Source organism: Pipistrellus hanaki (assembly GCF_964339955.1).
Source record: "Pipistrellus hanaki genome assembly, chromosome: 2".
Lineage (NCBI taxonomy): Eukaryota > Metazoa > Chordata > Mammalia > Chiroptera > Vespertilionidae > Pipistrellus > Pipistrellus hanaki.
In genome coordinates this window covers 61,723,605-61,749,779 of record NC_140504.1, presented here as the reverse complement: position 1 = coordinate 61,749,779, position 26,175 = coordinate 61,723,605, and the positions used below count along the sequence as shown (strand labels likewise).

The window sequence follows — 26,175 nt, the reverse complement described above, 5'->3', positions numbered from 1 at the left end:
GTGTAAACTGTTTATAGGGGGTGGGAGAGTGGGGAGAGATTAACTGGGGAATTTATATGCATATGAGAGGCTCAATGCATGAAATTCATTCAAGAGTAGGCTTTCCTTCTTCCAGCTGCTGGCACTGGCTTCCCGCTGCCAACCGGGCCCCAGGTTTCCCTCTGGCACCCAGGACCCGGGCTTCCTTCCAGCTACCTGCAAGCACCAGGGACCCAAGCTTCCCGCTAGCCTCTGACAGGCAGCTGGGACCTGGACTTCACTCACAGCCCCGGCTTCTTCCAGAAAGTCATCTGGAAGGACATCCAGAAGAATGCCTGATCTAATTAGCATATTATGATTTTATTATTAATAGATATGCATAGACCATGGACACAGATAGTGTGGTGAAGGCTTTGGAGGGGCGGGTGCAAGGTGAAGGGGGTCACTGGGGGGGGGGGGAACAAAGAGATATCTGTAATAATTTCAACAATAAAGATAAATTTTTAAAATAACAATAATAAAACATATTTATAGTAGAAAGATAACGTAATTACTCATTGTATTCATTTCTTTGGCTGCCTTAACATATATAGCTGCAAATTTGATCACTTAAAACAACAGAAATGTGTTCTCTCATATTTCTGGAAGCCAGAAGTCTGATATCAAGGAGTCCTTCCTTGCTTCTTTCAGGCTTGGGTCACCGCTAAAAACCTTTGGTTCTTGTTTGTAGATGGATTATTTCAGCTTCTACCTCCATCTTGATAACCTTCTTCCCTGAATCTTCTCTTCAAAGGACTCTGGCCATCGGATTTAGGGCCCACTCTAATTCAAGAGCCTTAACCTAATTACTTCATCAAAAATTATTTTTCCAAATGCAGTGACATTCGTAAGTTTCAGGTAGATATATCTTGGGGGAGGGGCACCATTTAACCCACTATCCTAATGCATTATCCCCACCCCTGAAATTTATAGTTATATAATTTGTATTTACTTTATTCTGTAGTTGATTATAAATATAGTTTATTCTGTAATTTTTCTAGATAGTGAATAATTGAGTATAATTTATGAAGATATTTATTGAATCCCAGAATGTATTTTGAAATCATTGGAATTATTTTTCTATAAAATGCTTAATGCAACATATCACAAAAGTAATCTTTCAAAATGCATACAAGGAAAAGGTTACTATAATGGCAAACAAAAGTTTGGGAGACTGTAGGGCTGGGTAAGGATTACAGAAAATAAATTAATAACATCTACTAAGACCTATTTTTAAAAGTTTTTTATGTTTTAAAAAATTAAATGACAAGTATTTTGGAAATTGTTTTGTTTAGTGATCACACCTACACAAATAAAAGAGAAACATGCAAATTGACCATTCCTCTGCTATGCCCACCAGCCAATTAGGAGCAAATATGCAAATTAACCCAACAAAGATGGCAGTTAATTTGCATACCCAGGCCGTGGAGAAGACTGAAGCCAGTACAGAAGGAAGCCAAGCGATGCATGCAGAAGGGAGTGAAGCAGCGGAGAAGGGAGTGAGGCAGCGGAGAAAGGTGGGAGCAAGGCAGCTCCCTTCTCTGCTTTTTTCTGGCCACAGGAAGCCCTATTCTTGCAAGAATCTTCCTGCAGCAAACCTCTAGTTCTTGAAATAGTAGTAAATAAGCACAGAAACAAATTTCAGAATGAAAAATTTACCAACTATCTTAAACATATGCAGTATTTTTTTAAATCCTTACCTAAAGATATGTTTTTATTGACTTTTTTAGAGAGAGAGGGATGGAGGAAGAGAAAAATAGATCAGTGCAAGGGAGAAACATCAATTAATTGCCTCCTGTACACATCCCAACTAGGGATCAAACTGAAACCTAGATATGTGCCCTGACTGGAATCAAATCCAAAATCTTTGGTATACAAAATGATGCTCCAACCAACTGAACCATCTGGTCAGGACAAAAAAAGCAGTATTTTTTTTAAGATAATACAATCTATAAATGCATATACAGCAATTCAAATTCCTAAAATGTAAAATCTATACAAGTATCAAATATTCTCCTATTAAAATTATCATTAAAAAAAATAAGCATTTCCCAAACTGCAATTGTTCTTACCTATTTGCTGTGTTGAGTTGTTTGATGCACTTACGTACTCTAAAATGGGGGGAAGAGAGAAATATATATTAGTATTTCTGACTCCTAGTTAAAACCACATTTCCCCCCACATTCTTGAAGCCATCTTTGGATTGCAGTTGTCAATGAAAACACAAATTATGACAGGCAAACAAAAGTCTCAAAAATTTACTCTGGTATGAACTTTTGAACAGATCTTCCTGTCTGTTTGTTATACTCCTATTTTAGGCCCAGAATGCCTCTCACTACATCCTGTCTTAATATTTAAATCAGAATATATATTCTCCCATGCTTATATGCATTTAGTCTATCTCTGTGAAGAAAGGGCTTTATTATCTATTACAGACTCATTAGGAGCCAGTGACTAGGGGGGAAATGTTTACAAGAGCTATTGAATAGGTGCTGGTATGGAACAAAAAAGGATTTTCCTAAATCTTGTTAAAATCACATTATGTGAACAACTTTCTATAAACTTCAAATTTTATAAAGCAAACTCTAAGTGGGGATTACTATTAACATATTTTGAGCAGCAACTACTGGCAAAGTACTTGCTAGACATAAAAACACCCAAGTAAACAATACCTCTTCTCTCCAAGTGTTTAAGGTCCAGGCATGGAAACTGCTATGTAAAAAATTATAATGCAGCCCTAACTGGTTTGGCTCAGTGGATAGAGCGTCAGCCTACAGACTGAAAGGTTTCCAGATTCAATTCCAGTCAAGGGCATGTACCTTGGTTGCGGGCAAATCCCCAATAGGAGGTGTGCAGGAGGCAGCTGATGGATGTTTCTCTCCCACCAATGTTTCTAACTCTCTATCTCTCTCCCTTTCTCTTTGTAAAAAAATCAATAAAATATATTTTTTTAAAAGAAAAAAATTATAATGTAAAGTTTTCAGTGTAATGATAGAAGTATAGGTATTGTTTAGAAGTTAAAGAGAAGAGAGGTTTCATCCAAGAGATCAAGGGTGAGAGATTAGGTAAGACCCCCTATGATAGATAATAGTGGAGCTGAATCTAAAATGGGTAGTTTTCCAGGAAGAGAGAAGGGAAAAGAAAATTGCACACAGAAAGAATGGCATTTACAAGGATACATAAAGTCATATGAGACTTACAAGGACTACAAACAGTTCATCATTGCCATAAAGTGAGCAAACGTGGATGTGGGGTTCGAGTTAAGGCTGTATATGGTAGGCTCTAACTGTGAAAACTCCTAGAAAAAGTTCACAATGAAGCAACACACTTCTAGGGCATCTACAGTGAGTGTTTCTGACCAGCAATGGGAAACATTTTAGGGTAAAATTTAATGCACAGAGTTTTTATGGATACATTTTGAATATAGGGGCCCTCTTGGTTGCTGTTTCTTTTTTGTTGCTATTGTTGTTTATAGATTTAGTAGAGGCCAAGTGCACAAAATTCGTGCACAGGGTGGGGGTGTCCCTCAGCCCAGCCTGCACCCTTTCCAATCGGGAACCCCTCAAGAGATGTCTGACTGCTTGTTTAGGCCTGATCCTGGTGGGATTGGGCCTAAATGGTCAGTCAGACATCCCTCTCACAATCCAGGACTGCTGGCTTCCAGCCACTTACCTGCCTGCCTGCCTGATTGCCCCTAATCACTTCTGCCTGCCAGCCTGATCAGCCCCTAACCACTCCTCTGCCAGCCTGATGCCTAACTGCTCCCCAGCCAGCTTGCTTGCCCCTAACTGTCCTTTCCTACAGGCCTGGTTGCCCCTAACTGCCTTCCCCTGCCATCCTGGTCATCCCCATCTGCCCTCCCCTGCAGGCCTGGTCCCCCCAACTGCTCTCCCCTGTAGGTCTGGTCCCCCACCCCACAATTTCCTTCCCTGCAGGCCTGGTTCCCCCAACTGCTCTCTCCTGTTGGCCTGGAACGCCCCCCCCCCAACTGCCCTCCTCTTCTGGCCATCTTGTGACAGCTATCTTGTGTCCACATGGCAGCAGTTATCTTTGACCACATGAGGAGGCCATCTTGTGTTGAAGTGACAGTCAATTTGCAAATTACTCTTTTATTAGATAGATTTTATTTTTAAATTTATTTTTATTGTTGAAATTATTACAGCTGTTCCCTTTTTATTCCCTCATTAAACTCCTCCATTCCCCCTCCACTCCCTAACCCACCCCTGTAGGCCTTCACCACACTATTGTATGTACCCATTGGGTATATAAATAAATGCATATAAGTTCTTTGATTAATTTCACCCTCCCTTCCCTCTCTCCTTCCCCCCATCTCTGAGAGTCATCAGACTGTTCCATGCTTCTGTGTCTCTAAATCTATTCCTTAGTTTCTCTTGTTCTTATTTCCACATATGAGTGAGATCATGTGATACTTGTCTTTCTCTGACTGGCTTATTTTGTTTAGCATAATACTCTCCAGGTCTCTGGTTGCCATTTTCTTGAATAAAACATTCTTTTAAAATAATAAATTTTGAGCATTTACACTAGAAACAGATTTTTAAAAATTTCATATGTTTTTTATTTGAGTCACTCCATCCTACAGGTATTATTATCTTCATTTTACAGATAAAGAAATGTAGACTCAGTGATGAAACAATTTGGCTAGGGACAAATTGCCCAATTATTCTTACGCAAGTAGGTTTCACTGCAGTGAGTAAAGACTAAGATATGGATCCTAAGAAATACACTAGAATAAACACATTATCGAAATTAACAGAAATTGAAAGAGCTGGTGAACATGCATCCACACAGATAAACGCAAAACAAGATACAAACCCAAGAATGCTTAACTCTGGGAAAAAACAAAAACTTTTCCCATCCAAGTCAAAATCATCATCAGAAGTAAGGATGTTTTGTGATCTTACTACTAATGAAACCTTTTACTCACTCCGAGCACCAGAAGTTTCCTTTCCCAAGTCATCACTGTCATATGCCTGAGCAAGCATATGCCACCCACGCAACAGACATGGTCTAGGATGACTGTGCAACCCATACTCCCAAGGCTTCCTCCAGTAAGAGGGGAAAAGGCTCTCGAAAACAGCACATGCTTTTCTTGTGATGTTAAACAGTTTTTATCTATTGTAAAATCCTATGCTCTGCTGTGCTTTACTGACTAAAATAGTTAGAGATAAGCATTTCTGCTATTTTACCATTCCCAATAGCAAAACCTGATTCAGTAACTGTGTTTAACCAAAATAGAACATAGAGTATGCCAAACCTTAAAGGTTAATATGTCTGCTTAGATTTATTTATTATTTCTAATGCATAGAGATGGGAAGAAAACTTTTTAAAATGCCCTGCCCTTTCATTCATGTATGGGGGAGAGAAAACAAAGCAATGAGTATGAATTCTGGGGTAAAATAGCCGTTAAATTAGGACAAAACTGGAGCATAAAGTATTTGACTGTGCTCTAGTAAGGTGACCATATAGCTGTGAGAGACAATAATGTAGAACACTCTTTTTAATGTGTTTCTCTCCAAGTCTGGAGGCCTCTGTGCTAGTATTGAACTAATTAGAACTCATTCTTATTGCTTATTATGGACTTCACATCCTTATTTGTTATCTTTATTGTTATTTAACTTTTAATGAACTTACTACTTTAAAAAACAACACAGACTACATTAAAATACATTTCAACACATTGAAATCTGTGGAAATATCTTGATATTTTACATAAGGAAAACCACACAATAGAATTATTTCACTCCTCATTTGGTGCTATAAGCTTTCAAACTTCAAAACTGTGTACGTTATAATAAAAAATAGAGCTAGACCATTATGAATTAAGTAATAGCAGGAGAATATGAGGGATATGAGTTTTACTTCTTGTTCTGCTACTTCTTTACAGAGTCGTTTTTAGGTAATCAAACGAATTTACATGGTCCCGTTCTGCTCTTTACAAAACTCAGACTATCCTTCTCACTTAACAATTAAGGAATAACTTGTGAAAGGTATTCAAAACATTACAAATGGAGGTTTTAAACCCAGTAAAAATGAAGCAGTACATTTCTTCTAAAGACTCAAGGTTTTCCTTAAAAATGAATAGAACTTTGTGGCTGAGATCTTAATCACCCAAAGACCCAGAAATTCAAACTACATTGCCAGAACAACTTTTATTTAGTTCCTCTGAGTACATGACTTTTTCTAATCACCAGTGTGGTAAAAGCCAATACAGTGCAAAGAACTTTAAATTTCTGGCTCCAGAAAGCAAAAAATATCAGCCTTAGTATTTTATTACTGAATATTTGTACTGCATTTTCTAAAATTGCATATTGTAGATGTAGAGTAACATAAAAGTATTATTTCCCAGGTAAAGTTAAAGAAGTAAATTGCCTACTTTCTTCGGAGGTCCTGAAAATAAGATGAATTGTAATCTAGATAGGCTAACTATATTTCTGCCTCTAATGTAGTGGTTTTCACATAGTGATGTGGGAATTAGTAGAAATCTATGATAGCCAGAATATTCATGAACTTTGTAACTTTGGAGAAAGTGGGCCTAATTTATCATTTTATTTCTTCTATGTAAATAAAATGCAGTAACCTGTGGGAATGAAAAACTAAAAGCATCATCAATTTTTCTCAAATTCTGTTATTTTCTAAATAGCAAAAATGAATTTCAATTGAAATTAGACACATATTTTTCTCTACAAAAGCTATTTGAAGATTACTGCATAAATTTAATGACAAATATTGGAAATAAAATGTTTTGCTTTCTGCCTTAGATGATGATCAGTCTCCCAACTAGTACTTTTCATTTATATGGCACTTGAGTAAAAGATCTATCACATATATTAGAGAATTTTAAATCATGTTTGTTCTTTCTGAGCCAGAATTTTCTCAGGGAAAAACATTATTTTTCAAACATTTGAAATTCTAGGATAAAAGTTATTTATATTAATGAACTACAACTACAAACTTAAACATGATAAATCTCAAACATATTACTGAGTAAATAAAAGCAGTTATAAAGTAATATACACACTATGATTTCATTTATGTACAATACAAAAGTCAAAGCCAATTCTATTATTACACACATGGTAAAATGTAAAGAAAAACAGGAATTAATTATCCTCCAAAGAGAATGATTGTCTCATAAAATAATGGCTACCTTTAGATCAGAGGTTGAGGGTATATTTGGAGAAGAACTGTTAATAGTTTATCTTTTAATTTACACAGATATTCACTGTATAATCATTCTTTGAAATGTATGAATATTATACACTCTACAATATGTTATTTATGTTAATATAAAAAACTTAAAATGATAAATGCCAAGAAACACAAAAAGTACAATTAACACCTATTTTTTAAACAGTGTCAACAATTGATCCTGGTATCATAGCTTATACTTCATGTGGTAACACGTTAATTTATGAAATTGATTTACATTTCGAAAGACATTCATTTAGTAGAAGACAACACCTAGTTAGGTGGTGAGTAAACAAACTAATGGTCGGAAACTCAGTTTCAGCAGAGACAAAAATAGAAAGAAAAGGAAAAAAACACCAAAATTTTTAGAGAAAGAAAATCGACTTTTTGGTTCTTCCATTTATTACCTCTATAATATTGCATAGATTACTTTCTGAACCTCAGTTGCTTCATCTATGCATGTAGAAATTTAGTATCTGATCAAAGTGGTCATTCAAATTTGTAAGGGGAAGGAAGGATGATTATATCATTGATAGGAGATATTAGGGAGAACTAGATAACCATTTGGAAAAATAAGAAAAAATAAAATAAAATTTCTATCTCATTTTTCACATAAAAATATAACAAATAAATCAAAGGTTTTAATATAAATAAGTAAATACGCACTGGAAGAAATATAGGTATTATTTTATGTTAAACACTAGATAAGGTGATAGAATTCCAGTTTGTCTAGGACTGAGGAGTTTCTTAAGACATAGGAGCAGGAAAGCCCCAGGAAATCTGGGACAGTTATCATCTTAAGTGAAGAAACCTTTGCAACCCTGGCACAAAACATAGAAACCATAAAGAAAAGTATTGAGAAATTTAGCTGTACAAAGAATTTCAAACTTATGTAGGCAAAAACCTGCATAAAATAATGTTGACAAGCAAAGCTTTGTGGAATATTCTCAACAGTTATGATAAACAAAGGATGCTTTACTCCAAACAATATACAGAAAACATATATGTGATTTTTTTTAAAAAAAAAAAAGAGATGGACAACCTAATTGAAAATATTGGCCAAGGATATGGAAGGCTAACAAAATATTTTATATAAATGTTGAAGTGTGACTTAGATAGTATCTGTAACTATACTCTTCAGATACAACATAGAGAAATAAAACACCCATCAAATTTATGAAAAGAAGAAATTTTTAAGAAAAGTAATAAGTTCTAAAACACAAGCATTCAATAATGATCAATGAATGGATAAAATTTTGAAATAAAAAGAAGATAAGTAACAAATTCGATCTTTTCCAAAACAATATAATCACAGAGTCTGTATCAGTTGGTTAGTACACAGTGCTAATAAAAACCATATTGCTGGGCCTAATTTTTTTCCCTGAGAATAATCACAAAGTCTGTATCAGTTTGTTAGGACACAGAGCTAATAAAAGCCATATTGTTGGGCTAGATTTTTTGTTGTTTTATTTTGTTTTCTGGTGGGGTTTTCTTTTGTTGTTTTTCGAAGGGTTTCCGTGGGGAATTACTATCACATAGCCCAAAACTAATTGTTGAAGATAGATTTTTTTGTACAAACTTATATTAGTGATAACAAGGATCAAGGTTTTTAAGGATCAAGGTAAATATATATGCATGTCAAATATGCAAATATATATGCACAGGATATTAATTCCAGCATAGTTTTTCACTCCAAAAAATGTAAACAAGCAAAAAGTCCATCCGTAGGGGCTAATTAAATATTATGAAATAATATCTATGCAAGTGCTTTGAAAACCACAAAGTGATAATTAAGGTACCATGTTTTGAATGTTTGTAAAATTAAAACACAGTGCTAATTGTTTTATACTCATCGTTTTACCGAATCTTCATAGCAACCCTAGACATTAAACCAAGGCTTTGGAGTAAAAACTTCCCAATTTAAAAAAAAAAATTAGAAATGAGTTCAAATTTTTAAAAATATTACATGAGCCAACTAAAAGTGTCAGCAAGCCAGATCTATCCCAGGGGCTGCCAAATTGCACTCTCTGATGTGGAAATTAGAGGGAGAAACAAAGCCAGTCTTCAAAACATTTAAAATTAGGAATCTTTTGGAGGAAATGAAGTTAGCAAAAATGATGAAAAACATAGAAAGTAAATGCAATTCCTTACACCAGGGAAAGAGGAAATTTTAGGACAGGAATTATCATGTAAGAAAAGTCTTAAAATAAGAATGAGGGGGCTTTATGATTTGCTAACAAGAAGGCAGTCAGAGACCATCCAGAGCTGTAAAAGAGTGTTGTTAGTACAGAGAGAGGAGCAGAAACAGACTGCAAGGACTCTAGCAGAAGCAATTTTCAACAAATGTAGACTTATTCTTTCAGGAATTTTGACCTAGAAAGTATTGGAGAATGAGACAATGTTGTTTTTTCCTTTCATGTCAAGCGGGAAAGAGATGGGACAAAGCTGGAACTATGAAGACTGAGAGGGTTATCTGAGAGTAGAGAACACAGGAGATTGAAAGAGAGTGAGCTGTGTTACAAGAATGAAGGAGGCTAAATGGTAAAGCAGGATCCTAGAGGTGCTGGGAGCAAAATGGATGTCAGCTTTTTGAAAAGACTGATACTAGGGGAGAGGAGCAGAAGGGGAAACAGTGGTTAGAGACACAACAGACATTTTGAAGAAGTTTAGGTTGACAAACATTTTCTGAGTACGCCTACTCGGCCTCAGGTAGCTGTGCAGAGCTTTGGGAATGGTAGGCAAGGTCTCTGCCCTAAGAGATCTTATCATCTGGGGGAGTTAAAGATGCCTGCACTGGATGATGAATAAATCAGAAGGTAAGCAGCCATGTGCTGAGTATAAGGAACAACAGTGATAGTTTGGGTGATAAAGAGAGACCTAGGACAGTGTTCTTAATCCTGGCTCCCATTAGAATCATCTGCAAAGATGCCCAGACTGTATTCTCTGAAAGTTCCAATTAAATAGACTTGAGCAGGCACCACAGTATAATATTTTAGGCTCTACAGGCAACTCTGCCTGTCAACCTGCTTTATTTTTTTAATTTATTTTTTTATTGTTTGAAGCATTACAAGTAGTAGTACATGTCTTTTTTCTTCCCCCCTTGACCTCCTTCCAGCCTCCCCTACTCCCTGCATATGCCTTCACCTGCCCCCTGCCCTGTGTCTTGTATCCATTGGACAAGTCCTTAGGTTGATTTCTTATAGCCTCCCCCCCTGCCAACCTCCCTTGCCTTCCTGCTATAGTTTGACAGTCTGTTCAATGGTTCTTTATAACTATTTTTCCCCCATTTCTTTTCTTTGAAAAATCTTGCAACTGACCTGCTTTAAATTACTGGTTTAAAACAACCTTTGGCGAGGGAGTTAATAAAGAATAAGATAGAATTATCTTTCTGGAGAATAAAAATAGCTAGATTTCATTATTTTAAATCTATCAAGTTTTACTAGTTGGATATCTTTTCAAAAATTTGTTAGTACTACAAATTGCATAATATAATTAGATATTCTTATATTACCTAATAGGTAAAGCTTTGGGGAAAGATAGTATTTCATGGTAAATTAACAAAATGGCAAGGACAAAATGAAATCACTAAGCAATTTAAAGCTACATATGTACACACCCAGTTTGGAAAAATCACTTTTACCAAATCACTGCATGTTTTCAAATGATACTTTTGAACACATTCAGGTTTCTCCTGTGTTGATGGGGGTGGGGGGATTAAATGCTGTTTTCTCCGTCTAGCTCAGTGTTTTTCAACCTTTTTTGGGCAAAGGCACACTTGTTTCATGAAAAAAATCACGAGGCACACCACCATTAGAAAATGTTAAAAAATTTAACTCTGTGCCTATATTGACTATATATAAAGTAATTCTCTTGAATAGGAATCAAATAAACACAAAGAAAGTATTTTATAATTACTTTATTATGAAATATTAAGTAAACAAAATAGTGAAAAATTATAAAATTCTTGTCTTGTCTGCACCTACGGCACACCAGGCAACATCTCTAGTGTGCCGCGGAACAGCGGTTGAAAAACGCTGGTCTAGCTAACCTTAATCCATTCTTTGCTGCCAGACTTCCAGAAAGAGTGGTCTGTGCCCACTGCCTCGATTTCCTCCCCACCCCCTCTCTCCTTGAGACCAGCAATCTTGTGGCTCCCACACTCTTCCTGGGTGTAAAGGAAAATATACGCACAACAAATGAAAGCACAGAAAAATCACAACAGAGAAAAATAAGCAAGTTAAAAAATAAATTGAAATTCTAAAATTGAAAATACACTATTAAAATAAAATATTCCATAAATGGGCCTAACAGATGAATGGAGATGAGACAGAAAATTGTTGGCAAACTTTAAATATATCAATAAAAATTATCCAATCTGAGTGAAAGAGAGAAAAAGGAGATTAAAAACATAATAACCACAGAGACTAGAGATGAAACAGCAAAAATTCTTTAAATATATGTGCAATTTGAGTTCTAGAAGGACAAAAAAGACAAAGTTGGCAGAAAAATTATTTTAAGCAATAGCAATTGAAAATTTTGCAAAATTTACTGAAAACCATAAATATACAAATTCAAATATCTCAGTAATCTTCTAGCAGGATAAATATGAGCCATACATAGACATATAACATGTACTAAAAACAATAAAGAGAAAAATCTTTAAAGCAGCCAAAGAAAAATGACATTATAACAAAGGAAACAATAATTTGAATGTCTGCTGACTTCTCATCAGGAATAGTGAAAGAACATTTTTAAGATGCTGAAAAATGAAAGCCAAGCCAGAGTTCTATATCCATCAAAAAATATGCTTCAAGAATGCAGCATATTTAGACAAAAGGAAACTAAAAGAATTCTTCACCAGCAGGCCTACACTACTAATAATGATAAAAGAAATTACATAGGCTGAAGGGAAATAATACCAGACAAAGTCAAAAATTCAGGAAGCAATGAGAACTTGGAAATAGCAGCTCTGGTGGATATAGTGTATGCACTCAGAATCTCCTTGAAGGAATGATTCTTGGCTGTTATTTCTAGGAGCACTATCGGCAGACAGCCTTCAGTTACCAGCATCTTCAGAGACCAACTCAATGGCTTTGCCGAAGTCAGAACCTTCTCAGGGTATCCCGCATTTAATGACTGACTGAGATGAAGGTATAAAGGCCCAGTCACATTGATAAAATAGAGGGCCTCTCTAAGACTATTCTAACTCAAGAGCTTCCCATGGATGAGGCTCAGATAGGGAGTCAAGAATTGAGGTTGCAAGTAGACTTCTCCCTCTGCAAACTTGCCCTTCCAGGTGCTTCTTCCAACTGTCCTCCCTAATAAGCATTCTCTACTCCAAACTCTATCTCAGAGTTTGCTTCAGACAGAGCCTGCAACAGCATCAACAACTCAAAGGAGCAGATATTTTTAAAGAAAATGATTTACATCTAAAACCTTTCAGTTTAGTTTCTAGTACTTGTCTATACTGTTTTCCATAAACACACATAAGATTATGTTGTTCAGATTGTTTTAAGGCTTTTTGAACAGACAAGGCATGTAAACTTTAGCTATATAAAAAAAATTCAAAACTGTTTGCTCAGTGTTCATGCATGAACAATGTTGTTTCTTTCTGCAAACAATTAACTGATTGTGACCCTTAGGTGAGTTTTGTTAGAGCATACAAAGCTATTTCATAACCAAAGATCTCCCTAATCTTAATCAGAAGTTACCCATGTGTCAATGATATCAAGGAGGAAAAGTTTATCAATGATTACTGAATTTTAGTCTCTGTGCAGTCTGATTTTTTTTAGATAAATCATAAAACCAAATGACAACTGAGTTATTTTATTAATTAGCAACATTAACTGAAATATTCATGACTTGTTGGGAGGCAACTTATCTACTATGAAACTGTGGAACTGTATCATCTACTTATTTCTAGTCTCAATTTATTATAATCTCTATATTTAACTTTTCACCTTACTCTTCAATTTCGAAAGAGTTTTCTGCCCTACCTGGTTTGGCTCAGTGGATAGACTGCGGACTGAAGGGTACTGGGTTCTAGTCCAGCCTAGACCCTAGTCAGGATGCATGCAGGAGGCAACCCGTCGATGTGTTTTTCTCACATCCATATTTCTTTCTGTCTTTCCCTCCCTCTTCCACTGTTGCTAAAATCAATGGGAAAATATCCTCGGGTGTTGATTTTTTTTAAAAAAAGTTTTCCTCTTCTTATTTAAGATTAAAAATTGCCTTGTCTTCTCTTCTCAGATCTTGCCCTCTGTTATTGAGAGGAAAGAAATAATTATTGCTCCTAAGACCCAAATACAAAAGTATATAGCTCCTATTCTACCATTTTTATCTCTATGAAGACTCCCTTTGTGGGACCCTCCACTCCATGAATGATTCACAAATCCTAGATTGTGTTATATTTCCAGGTATGTATAGGAATTTCCCTCTTAGTTCTCCTCCCTCCCTGCATTGACTTTAACATCTTCCTCTGCAAAGAAACTTCTCTTCTCAGCCACCAATGTCTCACAGCAGAAACATAGAACTTTCTAAAATAAAACCCAAGGGTAGGAACTCTTGACTCCTTCTGCAAAATTAGTCTTTTGCCAAATGCCACTCCCACTGAAGGGGACACTGCTGCCACATTATTCCCTAAAAATATCACTTTATTATATTGTTTTCCTGTTCACAAAACAGCAGGTGGCTCTTCAATGCTTACTGCACAGTATCCAAGTTCCTCTGTTTAGTTATCAAGGACTCCTGAGATTCAGCCTTTTTGTCTATGATCTTTTCACACACAATCTCCATTTCATCAAGCGAGTTCATTCTCTTCCCAAAACAACTTGCTTTTTTGTTCATACTGCACACCTGCTCCTCCTTACTTCTATCTCTACTTTCCCCATCAACCCAAACGCATCATTCAGCTCAAGACCCATCTCTTCCACAAAGTCTTTGACAACTCCATCCCACTGTAACTTCTCTCATGTTTTACTAGATTCATAAACAATGTCTTGCCCTGCCTGGGTAGCGCAGTTAATTAGAACAGCATCACTGTATGCCAATATTGTGGATTTGAGCCCCAGTCAGGGCACATACAAGAATCAACCAATGAATGCATAAATAAATGGAACAACAAATTAATATTTCTCCCTCTCCTTTCGTTGGTCTCTTTCTATAAATCAATAAAATTTAAGAAATAATAAAAATAATAAAACAGAAGACAGAAAGGGAAACAGGAAGAGATTAACCAAAAAACGTATATGTATCTAGAACATATATGCATCTGTGCAATACTTAAGGACACAGAAAATAGGGTGGTTGAGGGAGGCAATGGGTCGGGGGGACAGAGTAGGGGGACATCTGTAATACTCTCAACAATAAAGGTTTTTCTTAAAAGTTCTCTTAAAATGTCATCTTAGCTTGTTTTCCCTAATTTAGTCTGCTAACAACTTTTAGGCACTATTCACAGATAACACATACCCTCCACACACACTCAGTGTTCTTAACCATGGCTTTTGATTCGTTTATTAATTGCTTAAGCATGGATGTTTAGAGAAAACATACCTAAAATTATTGTAATATGTAAATTTGCAACTATCACAAACCAAGAAAGGAAGATAGAACTGAAATTAATGAGGACAAACCCCTTCTTTTTTGCAATTTTTTTAAAGTACCATATGATTTCACAATTGCTTTTAATCCCTGTTCCTTCTTTTGCAAACCAACTGAAGCAAATCAGTCCTGTCTGATTATAACTCTTCTTGTTGTTACTGCCTGCCATCTAGTGGAACATAATGGTAAATGGTCAAGGAAGGAAGAAAGGGGGAGAATTTATTTTCAGGAATTCATGCATAATCTCAGCATCAGTGACTTTTTAAAAATATATTTTATTGCTTTTTCACAGAGAGGAAGAGAGAGGGATAGAGAGTTAGAAGCATCGATGAGAGAGAAACATCGATCAGCCGCCTCCTGCACACCTCCCCACTGGGGATGTGCCCGCAACCAAGGTACATGCCCTTAACCAGAATCGAACCCTGGACCCCTCAGTCTGCAGGCCGATGATCTAGCCACTGAGCCAAACCAGTTTTGGCATCAGTGACTTTTATAAAAGGTAGAATTGTATTAGTTGGAATATAATTTGAACACAAGAAAAAACTAGAAGATAACTTGCTAAAATAAGGAGGAAGAAGTGGTATGGGGTGAAGGGAATACAAAGAAAAAAGACCAAAGTTGCAAGTTCGGACCATTTGCGATTTTTTAATCTTTCCCCTCAGGTATATTCTGAATAAACTTAGTGGGCCAACTGCAACATTACTTGAATTTATAAGCAAATTAGTAAAGATGAAAGTAGGTTTTATGTGCATTTTTTTAATGCTATGTTTTACATTGAAGTCATTCGCTGAATTAAAGTGAGTTATTTATGTTTGGCAGTATTTCTAGGTTTTTTGAACAGAAAAGGCATATAAAGTCTACAAAAAAAAAAAAAAAACTTGAAATCTGTTTGCGCAATGTTCATGGTTGAACAATATGGTTTCTTCCTGGAAATGATTAACTGATTGTGACCCTTATATAAGTTTTGTTAGAACATACAAAGCTATTAAAGTAATACCAGTAATAAAGGCAAATTCATGCTTCAGGCGGTTTGCTTATTATTCTAAATTATTTCATGGTAAATCTATTATGCCAAATCACTGCATAGAATTTGCTTTCCATAACTTGATTCCAGACATTTTGATAAGTTTATAATTATTAAAGCAGAGACTTCAGGTATTTTATATATGTAGTATCCCTAGTTGGGCTTAGAAATAGTTTTAAAACTCAAACCTTTAAACCATTAATATTCAAAATTATCAATTATGTTTTAATCTTTTAAGGGAAAATGAAATGCTTATTACTTGATGTATAGTTGACATACAATAGCACATTAGTTTCAGGTGTACAGCACAGTAAGTATCTTATAATGTGTTTGCTATCCTAAATGTAGTAACAATCTGTAATCATACAAATGGCTTCTCTGACAAGCTGGGTTCTGCACAGGTTTCTGCACTAGCTTTCTCCAACAAGAGAAAAATTTCATTAGTAAGACTAATGAAAGATTCAGATCACTGGATTATTTTATAAATAAATATACCACTAAATTTATAGCCAATATTGGCTTAACTTTTCTTCAGTGGTGCTCTTAATAATGTGAAAGTATAATGGCCGAGACCAGTTGGCTCAGTGGATAGAGTGTCAGTCTGTGGACTGAAGGGTCCCAGGTTCTATTCCGGTTAAGGGCATGTACATTGGTTGCGGGCACATCCCTGGTTGGGGGTGTGCAGGAGGCAGCTGGTCAATGTTTCTCTCTCATTGATGTTTCTGGCTCTCTATCCCTCTCCCTCTCTGTGAAAAATCAATAAAATATATATTTTTTTAAAAAAGAAAGAAAAGTATAATGGCTAAATAGTGAGGGAAATTGCCTGAGTATACTGTAGTCAGATATGAAGTAAAATAAGTACAAGTAAAATAGTCAAACGTTTATTGATGCTTATAGTTGCACCCACTAATAGTATATGCTGTGACTGCCATATACTATTAGTGTTGGGCAAATCCTGTCACCTCTCTAAGCTTCAGTTTCTATCTTTGTAAAATGCCTATTTCGCTGAGTTGCTGTGCAGATCAAAGGAGGAAAAGTATGTGAAAATTCTGCACAGAAAGGTACAGTAGTACAGTCTGGTTATTTTATGTGTGCTCATCAGTAAGATTATCGTCTGCAAAATGGATTTTTTTGCTGGAAGATAAGCAATACTTTGAAATTTCATATGAGGAAAAAAAATACCTTTTCTTCTTTCAATTACCAAATTACAAAATTTAAAACCAACTATGCTGTTTCCTTGCCACTGCTCCCTTTACTAAAAGCGAAACCTAAAAGCTCCCTCCCACATCAACTCCTACCAACTCTCTACAGTGAAACCAGGACACCCCCACAACAGTCCCAAGTCCTCTAAACACCCACAGCACCCTAGGCACTGAAGTGTGTCCTCCAGCACAGAAAGTGTCTTTCACAGCCTGCACCTCTTCAAACTAAACACAGACATACATTGCAGATGTACAACCAAACTCTGAGCATATTATATTTTAAAAAGCACCTGGTCATAAAAAGTGCTAGAAAGCAATAAAATTTCCTAATTTATATTAACAATATGGACCTAAATGAGTTGAAAGTATTATTTTAAATCTTGTTTAAAAGAGAGAGAGAAGATAAAGAGGACCCAAATGACTTGGATTGCTACTAGAAAGTATTTAATGTATTCAGCTTCATTCAAAAAAAAAAAAAAAAAAAAAAAAAAAAAGGAGGGGAAAATAAGAAAACGGGCAATGAGGCAAATCATAGAAATGAGTATACTGTAGTCAGATATGAAGTAAAATAAGTACAAGTAAAATAAGGATAATAAAGTGAAATAAATCTGGGAGCAACCCCATCCCCCATATCTATGTCTGTATTTATCTTGTATTACTCCAGAAGAAAGGCAAAGAAAGCACCGGAAAATCTGAGACCAGGTTTCTCACCAGTCATTCTCCTGTCACTCTTCCAAAGACAATTCAAACTTACCAGCCACTAAGAAGACAGTCAACATCAGTAGTAACTGTAGGTCAGAAGTTCTCCAAGAGCAGGGCATTGCTGTTCTCTTCTTTTCCGCCCTTCACTCAGCCCTTCTCCTCCACACAGGTACAAATGGACCCGAAGGCATGGTGAGGCTCTCTCTGGCCACTTCTCCGAGCTGAATCCTCTTAGGCCATCAGCAGCCGGGCACTCCTTTCCTCCTGGCCGCTTCCTTCAACTCTGTGTTTCTGACTGATTAGTAACTTGGAACAGAAGAAACTCTTCTCTGGAACTTGACACAGCAATAGATTTCCTGTATGAAGCACTGAAGCAAAGACGGAGGAAGCAGATTGATTGAGTTATCTTTCAGCTCATTGGTTCTCCTCTCACTTCTGCTGTACAGAGATAAACCTTACAGTAAGGCATTGACCAAGATCAACGGACTTGTCTAAACTTGGATTAAAAAACACAACAGAATATGTATCTATTTTTGGCCCATCCCATTAAACTTCCCAATCATGGTAACTTTCAGAAGCTCTCTCCAAATTGAAGGGGTGAACAGCCTCAGTAATAAAGTTTGTAATAAAACATTTCCCTTGAAAAAATTTGCATAAAATTGCTGTCTACAATATTTACAACACTAGATGCATTGTACGTGTATTGCTTTCTTATCACTACTGTAACAAATTACCAAAATCTGAGTGGCTTAAAATAACAGGAATGAATCTAGTTCATAATAGATCTTATGGGGCTAAAAGCAAAGAGTTGGGAGGGCCGTGTTCTTTCTGGACACGTGGAGAGAATCTGTTCATTGATTTTTTTTCAGCTTCTAGAGGCCACCAGAACTTCTTGGCTTGTAGCTGCATTATTCCCAACCTCTGTTCCATTGTCACATTCTTTTACTGTAACCCTCCTACTTTCCTCTTATAAAAACCCTTGTGATTATGTTGGACCACCCAGATAATCCAGAATAATCTCCCAATCTCAAAAGTCTTAACTTAATCATATCTGCAAATTCCCTTTTCACATATAAATTAACCTATTTACAAATTTCAGAATTTAGATCACAAATTTTTTTGGTGGGGGAGGGGGGGTAGTGAAGAGAGCATTGCTCTATCACAATTTCATACTTATTTTCATTCATTTTCACTTTTGAAGAACTAGACTGATTATATGAACCAAATTACAAATAAGCACTCATCTTTAGTTGTCACAGAGCTATAATTGAGAATTAAAAAAAAAAAAAAAAAAAAAAAAAAAAAAAAAAAAAAGACCAACAACAAAAAACCTCTGCCTTAAAGTGCTAGTTCATGAGCATTTGAATTGTTTGGAGGAAAGAAATTCTCTATGTGCTAAGAATTTCCTACTCCAAGGCAAAACTCTCCGGGAAGGGGAAGAAAACACTGCAAACAGGAAAAAGACTAAACAGCATGCAATATTTTTCCTGTAAGTTAGCAGTTTCATCTTTCCTCTTGCCAAATAGTAAACTATATATATATATATATTCTCCCCCTTCCTCTTCTCCAGCTTTCCTTTCAGTGAGCCAATAATACACAGTGAGATCGGGTGTTTGAGGGTATTGAATACCTAAAGATATGGGCTCTGTGACAATGATAGACGACAGCAAAAACAGCTTCCTGATGTCTAAAATTGTACCATGTGTCAGAAAGTCTGTGATGAAATGTCAGTTCAAATATAGCACTCTTGTTTCCACTACACTGATGTTAAAGTTCATAGTAGTTATGACCATGAGTTTTGGTATCAGATAGACCTAGCATTGAGTCTCTGCCGGGCAAGTACTAGTCTGATGATAGTGGGCAAGTTTCTTAATCAAATCAGTAGCCTGATTTTTGTTTGTTTGTTTGTTTGTTTGTTTGTTTCCATTTATATTAAACTTACATGAGTGCTTTCTTATGCCTTCAGGACTTCTTGGTGACCATTTATTTTAATACCTGTTCAATGTCAGCACAAACTAAGGCACAGAAGGGCTATGTGGCCTGCTTAATGTCTACAAATGACTTGGTGGCACAGCTAGGAGTAAAACTCACTTTGCACGTTTGCCAGCCTTTTGTTTTTCCCACTCAACTCCTCAGGTCTGAAATTTCAGGCAACGGCTTTCATAGACATTCTCCCATGCACTTATCTCAGGTCAGACCTCAATCTACCATGAGCAGTTTAAGAATTAAATGAATGGTGTCAAACACTATAGAATTCTAGAAGTAGATTTGGCAGGATGAGACTTCCTACCCCGACCCTTTATCCCCTTCACCCCAATTCTTCACCCCCACCTTTACCTCTTAAGGAGAGCAGGTGTTTGGAAGAACAATAAAGGTACCAAGTGTTTGCTAGCATAACCATCCACCAAAGATATACCATGAAAGTCAATATAATAAGAGAAAAAAGTGCTTGTCTAATTAATGCATGTCTATGAAAAATCTAAAGGGCCCAGATTCTCCTAAGATGTGCCCCTTGGGCCCTGGGACCCAAAATGTGAAGAATTTCAAGGAGCTCACACTTGACAACACTCCACTCTTTATTCTGCAGAAGAGCAAGACAAGATCAAAAGAAAGGTGCAGCTCAAACCAGAAATCGAAAATTTTTGCTCTATCCAATCTTCTAACTTAGGGGTGTCGAACTCAATCAGAGAAGGGGCCAAAATCTAAAATCCAGCCTAAATCACGGGCCGAATGGTTTACTGAACAATCATAAACTGACAATGTCATAAACTGACAGTGGAGTGCAGTGATGACAGCGCGGTGCGGGCCACATTGCAAGGCCTGGCGGGCTGGATTTGGCCCGCGGGCCTTGTGTTTGACACATGTGTTCTAACTCCTCTTCAATACTACCAATGGTGAGTCAGGGCACAGAAAAGAATAAAGAAATAATGTTATTGCTGGTTAATGTTGTGGTGGCCAAAACAAAAGGGCTTGGTAAGCTTCAGTAATTTAGAGTTGCTTTAAAACATAATACCCCCAAATTTGCACATTTGACTTACTCACAAGCTGGTTTAAAAGCTTGTGAAGTAAATTTTCCTCAGTCAGATGTATTTCTTTGTCTTCAGTGTCAGGTTCAGACTTAGCCACAACCTTAAACCAGTTAGAAGACATTGCTTATATGTATGCATACAAGTCCCTTGATCTCTTACCCCCACAACCCTCCCCGGCCTTCCTGCTATACTTTGACAGTCTGTTCATTACTTCTTTGCCTCTGTATCTATTTTTGTTCATCAGTTTATAATGTTCTTTATATTCCACAAAAGAGATAACCGAAGGACTTGTATGCATGCATATAAGTATAACCAATGTACACAAAACACTGAGGGGAGGTAGGGAGTTGAGGGCATGTGCCGGGAGGTAGGAGAGGCTGAGGGGAGGTCAATGAGGTAAAAAGGAAACATATGTACTACTATTTGTAATACTTTAAACAATAAAATAAAAAATAAAATAGTTAAAAATTGAAAAAAAGAAAAAAAAACACATTGGTATACTTCCCCTTTATGTAGAAGCTTTGCGTGAATCTTGAATCCTTACTGCTCGGACACTAATAACCACTTATTCCTGGCTTCTTGTTCTCCATTGCCTGTTCTTTCACCTCCTGAATTTGAGTCTTGACTGCCTAGAACTCAAGTATTTGCCTGCCTCTGATACCTTAGCTAAATTTTCTGAGGGTATGCCTTTGCAAAAAATGGGGCAATACCTACTTGACTTGTCATTTTTACTTTCTGTTGAACTCTCTTAGCCGTGTGACTGGTCTTAGCCTCCCAGAACATGCACATACATACATGTTCACACACACTACTGCACACTGGTCCCAAGTCCCTCAGTCTGCCCTGTCCTTCTGCTGCCCAAGTCCTAAATAACATTTTCCAAGAGGCGAAAGAACAATGCCTAACAATGTGAGGAATTTCAAGGAGCTCACACTTGACAACACTCCACTCTATTTTGCTTCCCTCCCTGCCCTCGTAGCACAACGATTAGAGATATGAAACTAATGATTTGCCGCGGAGGCATATAATTCAATGACTGCATAAAAATGGCTGCTCTCCTGGCCAGGTCCTAGTTTCCTGTTCTCCAATTCACTTGTCTACAGTTTTCATAGCCCCATGCTCCGAAGACATATCTGAGATCCTGGATCTCCTACACAATCACTAAAAGTACTAATGAGTAACTTAAACAAGCCTCACAAAAATGTATATATCTATTTTTATATTCTAATGTACCATTGATATTTACCTTGAAATTTTTCACTTTCAATATACAGTTGATGCCATATCACCTCCATAACTCTCCTTTGAAAGTTAGACAAAATATATATGTCAGTATGAATTCACAGATTGTATAAAAATAACAAATTAGAAATAGATGCTTAAAAATAAAAATGTGTGCAATAACAAATGAAAAGTAAAACCAGGGCAAAGAAATTATTAACTACAGTTTATATTTTACCTAATATTAATTTTAGACCTCAGTGGTCATATCCATATTAAATAATCAAGCCCTTAGCTTAACACCAGGCCCTGTTTTAAGCACTTTATAAATATGGCCTCATTTAATCCTCTCAACAAATCTGTGTAGTAAACATAACTGTTGTCCCCATTTTAAAGTTGAAGAAACCACCTGACCAGTGTGCCTCACTGGTTGAGCATCGACCACAGAACGAGCAAGTCACGGTTTGACTCTCGGTCAGGGCATATGCCTGGGTTGTGGGCTCGATCCCTAGGAGGAGGGCATGCAGGAGGCAGTCGATCAACTATTCTCTCTCATCATTAATGTTTCTATCTCTCTTTCTCCCTTCCTCTCTGAAATCAATAAAAATATATTTTTAAAGATTTCAACTTTGTAGAAAAATTGTCCAATCATATAGCTACTAAGTGATGGAAACAGGACTCAAGTCCAATAAACCTCACTCCGAAGTTTGTTTCTTAGTTATGTGGCTAATTACATTATTAAGTATTTTTTAACTGTCTTGTCTCCGATGCATATTCCACACTCCTAACCCCTCCTAAATCTGTTCATCTATTAACTCACTCTTTCTTCTAGTTGAGCACTCTTACAACTCCATAGTTTGTTTTGAAGACAGAGAGAAAAAGATAAAGAAACTGTATTTCTCTCCTTATATTTGCCTTAGGAGCATTCTCTGCTGCCCCCTGCAGATAATTTGGTGAAACCAAAACTAATGTTTTCATAAACTCATTCAGCAAATTCAATAACAGCTGCCAAGTGTGCTAATATGAGAATTTGATCGCTAAGTATGCTAATATGCTAAACATTGCACATTTATTTATATCTTTTGGAAACTAGTTAAACATCTGGCTACCTGATAAATAGTGTGGATATTATAACTTGAAGAAATATTATTGAATACGAAGAGTAACGAATCTTCTGAAATGTCAGGATGGTTTAATAAAAATAATAAAGAGATAGACAGGTGGGTGGATAAATGGGTAAATTAATGAATGGAAGATAGATTCAATGCCTCATTTCAGATAAATTTGAAGTAGATTGTCATAAGTTGTGTACCCTTTGAAGCAAACCCTGAAATGGAGTTTAGTGTGAAAGGTGGTTATTAAGGAGTAACCTTAGATCATTTCTTATAGAACTAAAGAGACATACACTAGAGTGGGCAGAGGGAGAAGTCAAACTATAAAGGAGGTCCACAATAGGCTCAGCTAACTCCTGGGGAGATCTGGGGTTTGAACTACCCTTTAGAGATGTCCTCTGTTGAGCTGAAATGACCATGTCTTAATACTCCTGAATCTATCAGTTATTAAATATAGCTCAGAGAAGGAGCGTGACCTTGGGTGAGGCAATCCATAGAAGTCTTTCTGAACTGCCAGCAATACTATCAACACTCGAAAAAAGTCCCTCTTGAAGGGAGTCAAGTGGTACCCCACAATATGGATAAACATTGGAAAATGAGCCACTCTAATTCTGGTCTCGAGTACTGGTACAGTGGTATCCCAGTCAACCAATTATCTTTCATTCAAATTAATCATTAGAAATCTTGTTGAAGATTTAACTTTGTTTAAGATGCATGATAACTTGGAAACCCTTGCTTCCACTCCAGAACCCATCCCCCTCCTGGGGCCCACTCACACTACATCCTCTTCCAACATCCTCCTACCCCACCAAAGAGAAACTGGACATGGGAGAGGGGTAGGCATGCTGGCCAGAGAAGAACCTTCTTCCTGAGGAATTAGAAAGGGGAAGGACAGCCTGGCCAGAGTGGCTCAGTTAGTTGAGCATTGTCCTATGCACTGAAAGGTTGGAAATTTGATTCCTGGGTTGCAGATTCAATCCCTAGTTGGAGCACATATATAAGGCAACTGATTGATGATTCTCTCTCATGTCAATGTCTCTCTCTCTCTCTCTCTCTCTCTCTCTCTCTCTCTCTGGTCTCTCTCTCTCTCTCTCTCTCTCTCTCTCTCTCTCTCTCTCTCTCTCTCTCTCTCCCCCCCCCCTCCCTTCCTCTCTATAAATGTGACCTCAGGTGAGGAAGAAAAAAAAAGAAGAAGAAGAAGAAAGGGAAGAGCAACTGGGAGTCCCACCACCCATTTCTCCATTTCCTCTTCCTCCAACTTATGTTTGGGCCTCTTCATTACTTTTATAGACATGCCCCAAACCCATGAATCTTTGGTAGTGATTTAGAATCTTCAGTAATAAATGGCAATTCTCTCTCTCTCTCTCTCTCTCTCTCTCTCTCTCTCTCTCTCTCTCACACACACACACACACACACACACGGAAAAAAAAACTTTAGAGGTAGTCATATTATTTTCATCTCTGAGTGAGAACTGGAAAGGAGAAGTCCAAAAAAATACAGAAAGGAATTGAAAAGAATAAAAAAAGCCAAGTCATGTACCTTGGCTAGAAACTAGCATTCAGGCAAAGTATTCTGAAAAGAGACAGATATTATCTGATCTCCAAAAGGAATTAAAAAAAAAAATGCCAAATGGAATCACCTTAAATGTTTCAGACAATATTAAACTAATAAAATGGTTTTTGTGCAACTTTCTAGTAAAAGAATATGAAACATGAAAATAATGTCAGTCATAGAAATTATCTGTCTGCAATTTCATTCAATATTCAGTGTACATTTTATTATGGTTTTATTATATCAGTTGCTTAAAAATTCTGTTCCCAGATTATATATTTGACCATGGTGTCTTTTATAAGATGTTTATGTTTTTAATAAATAACTAGACAGTAGTTTACATTGGTTGAACTCTAGTTAAATTTGAAATTTTAAGAATGTCATAATTTTTTCCTAGTTTTGAAAGTAGCTGTTAAAGCTATGGCCCCTAAAGTTGAACTTCCTGGGTTCAAATTTCAGTTCTGCCACCTATTTCTGGTTACTATATATCTTGTGTTTGTTCTATTTGATTATCTATTTGATTCTTTTTTCAAATCTGATGTCATTTTTATAATTTCTATCCTTCCATCAAAAACATTTCCCTTTGTCTTTTGTCTTCTTTAACATAAAAAGAATAAAGTCTCTAATTCCAAAAGGAGACATATATAATATTTTCAACAATAAAGGATTTTAAAATAAATAAAGTCTCTAATTCTAATATTTAAAGTGGCTGTGGGTAAATCTCTATCATCTATTGTTTCCATCATTTTTTTCTGTGAAGTCTGCTTTTCTCTTGTCCTAGGCATTGTGTTTTGTTTTTTCAAATAATAGAAATAATTTGAGACCAGTTAATTCTTCATTATCTTGAGAATTTCCTGATACTTTCTAGCAGATTATATTTATTTAATAGAGGTCGGGTGCACAGAAGTTCTGCACTTGTGGGGAGAGGGGGTGGAGAGACCAGGTCCTGGGGTGGGGCCCTTATCCCAGCCTGCACCTTCTTGCAGTCCAGGACCCCTCGCTCCTTACCACGCTCCTGCTTGTTGCTCCTTACCGCTAGGCTCGCTGCTCTCGCCAGCTATAAGCCCAACTTCTGGCTGAGCTGTACTGCCCCTGTGGAAGCTCACTGACCACCAGGGGCAGCTCCTGCATTGAGCATCTGTCCCCTGTAGTCAGTGTGCATCATAGCGACTGGTCATTCTGGTCATTCCACTATAAAGATCACTTAGGCTTTTATTATATTTGTTTGTTTGTTTGTTTTAGCTTTTCTACTTGTCTGGGAGAGTTGTTCTAAATGTCTATCTGATATAGAAGTCCCATCCTTTGATTCTTTACTTTTTCTCTTCACTCACAATCCATCAAAAAGTCTTTTTGGTTCCTCCTTTAAAATACTTCCTAAACTTGATCATTTCAGTAATTGGGTTAGGGATAAAAAAATAAAATAAAAGTTATTATTTCAAAGCATGGGTTTAAATAAAGCACTATGTCATTTAATTTGTGGGAAGCAGCAAAAAGATAAACAGATACT

General features: G+C 36.6%; 1 protein-coding gene across 2 annotated transcripts in view; it reads right to left on the bottom strand.

Moving 5' to 3' along the window:
* LOC311617583 (cell surface glycoprotein CD200 receptor 1-like) overlaps positions 1-18,124 on the bottom strand; it is a 34,617-nt gene extending 16,493 nt beyond the window's left edge. For both annotated transcript variants that reach the window (XM_084874051.1, XM_084874052.1), the window contains exons 1-2: positions 17,807-18,124; positions 2,091-2,129 (exon numbers count right to left, since the gene is read on the bottom strand). In XM_084874051.1, the coding sequence (XP_084730177.1) occupies positions 2,091-2,129; positions 17,807-17,873 (106 nt within the window). In that variant the 5' untranslated portion in view covers positions 17,874-18,124. The remainder of the gene's footprint in view (positions 1-2,090; positions 2,130-17,806) is intronic.
* Between the last annotated feature and the right edge of the window lie 8,051 nt (positions 18,125-26,175).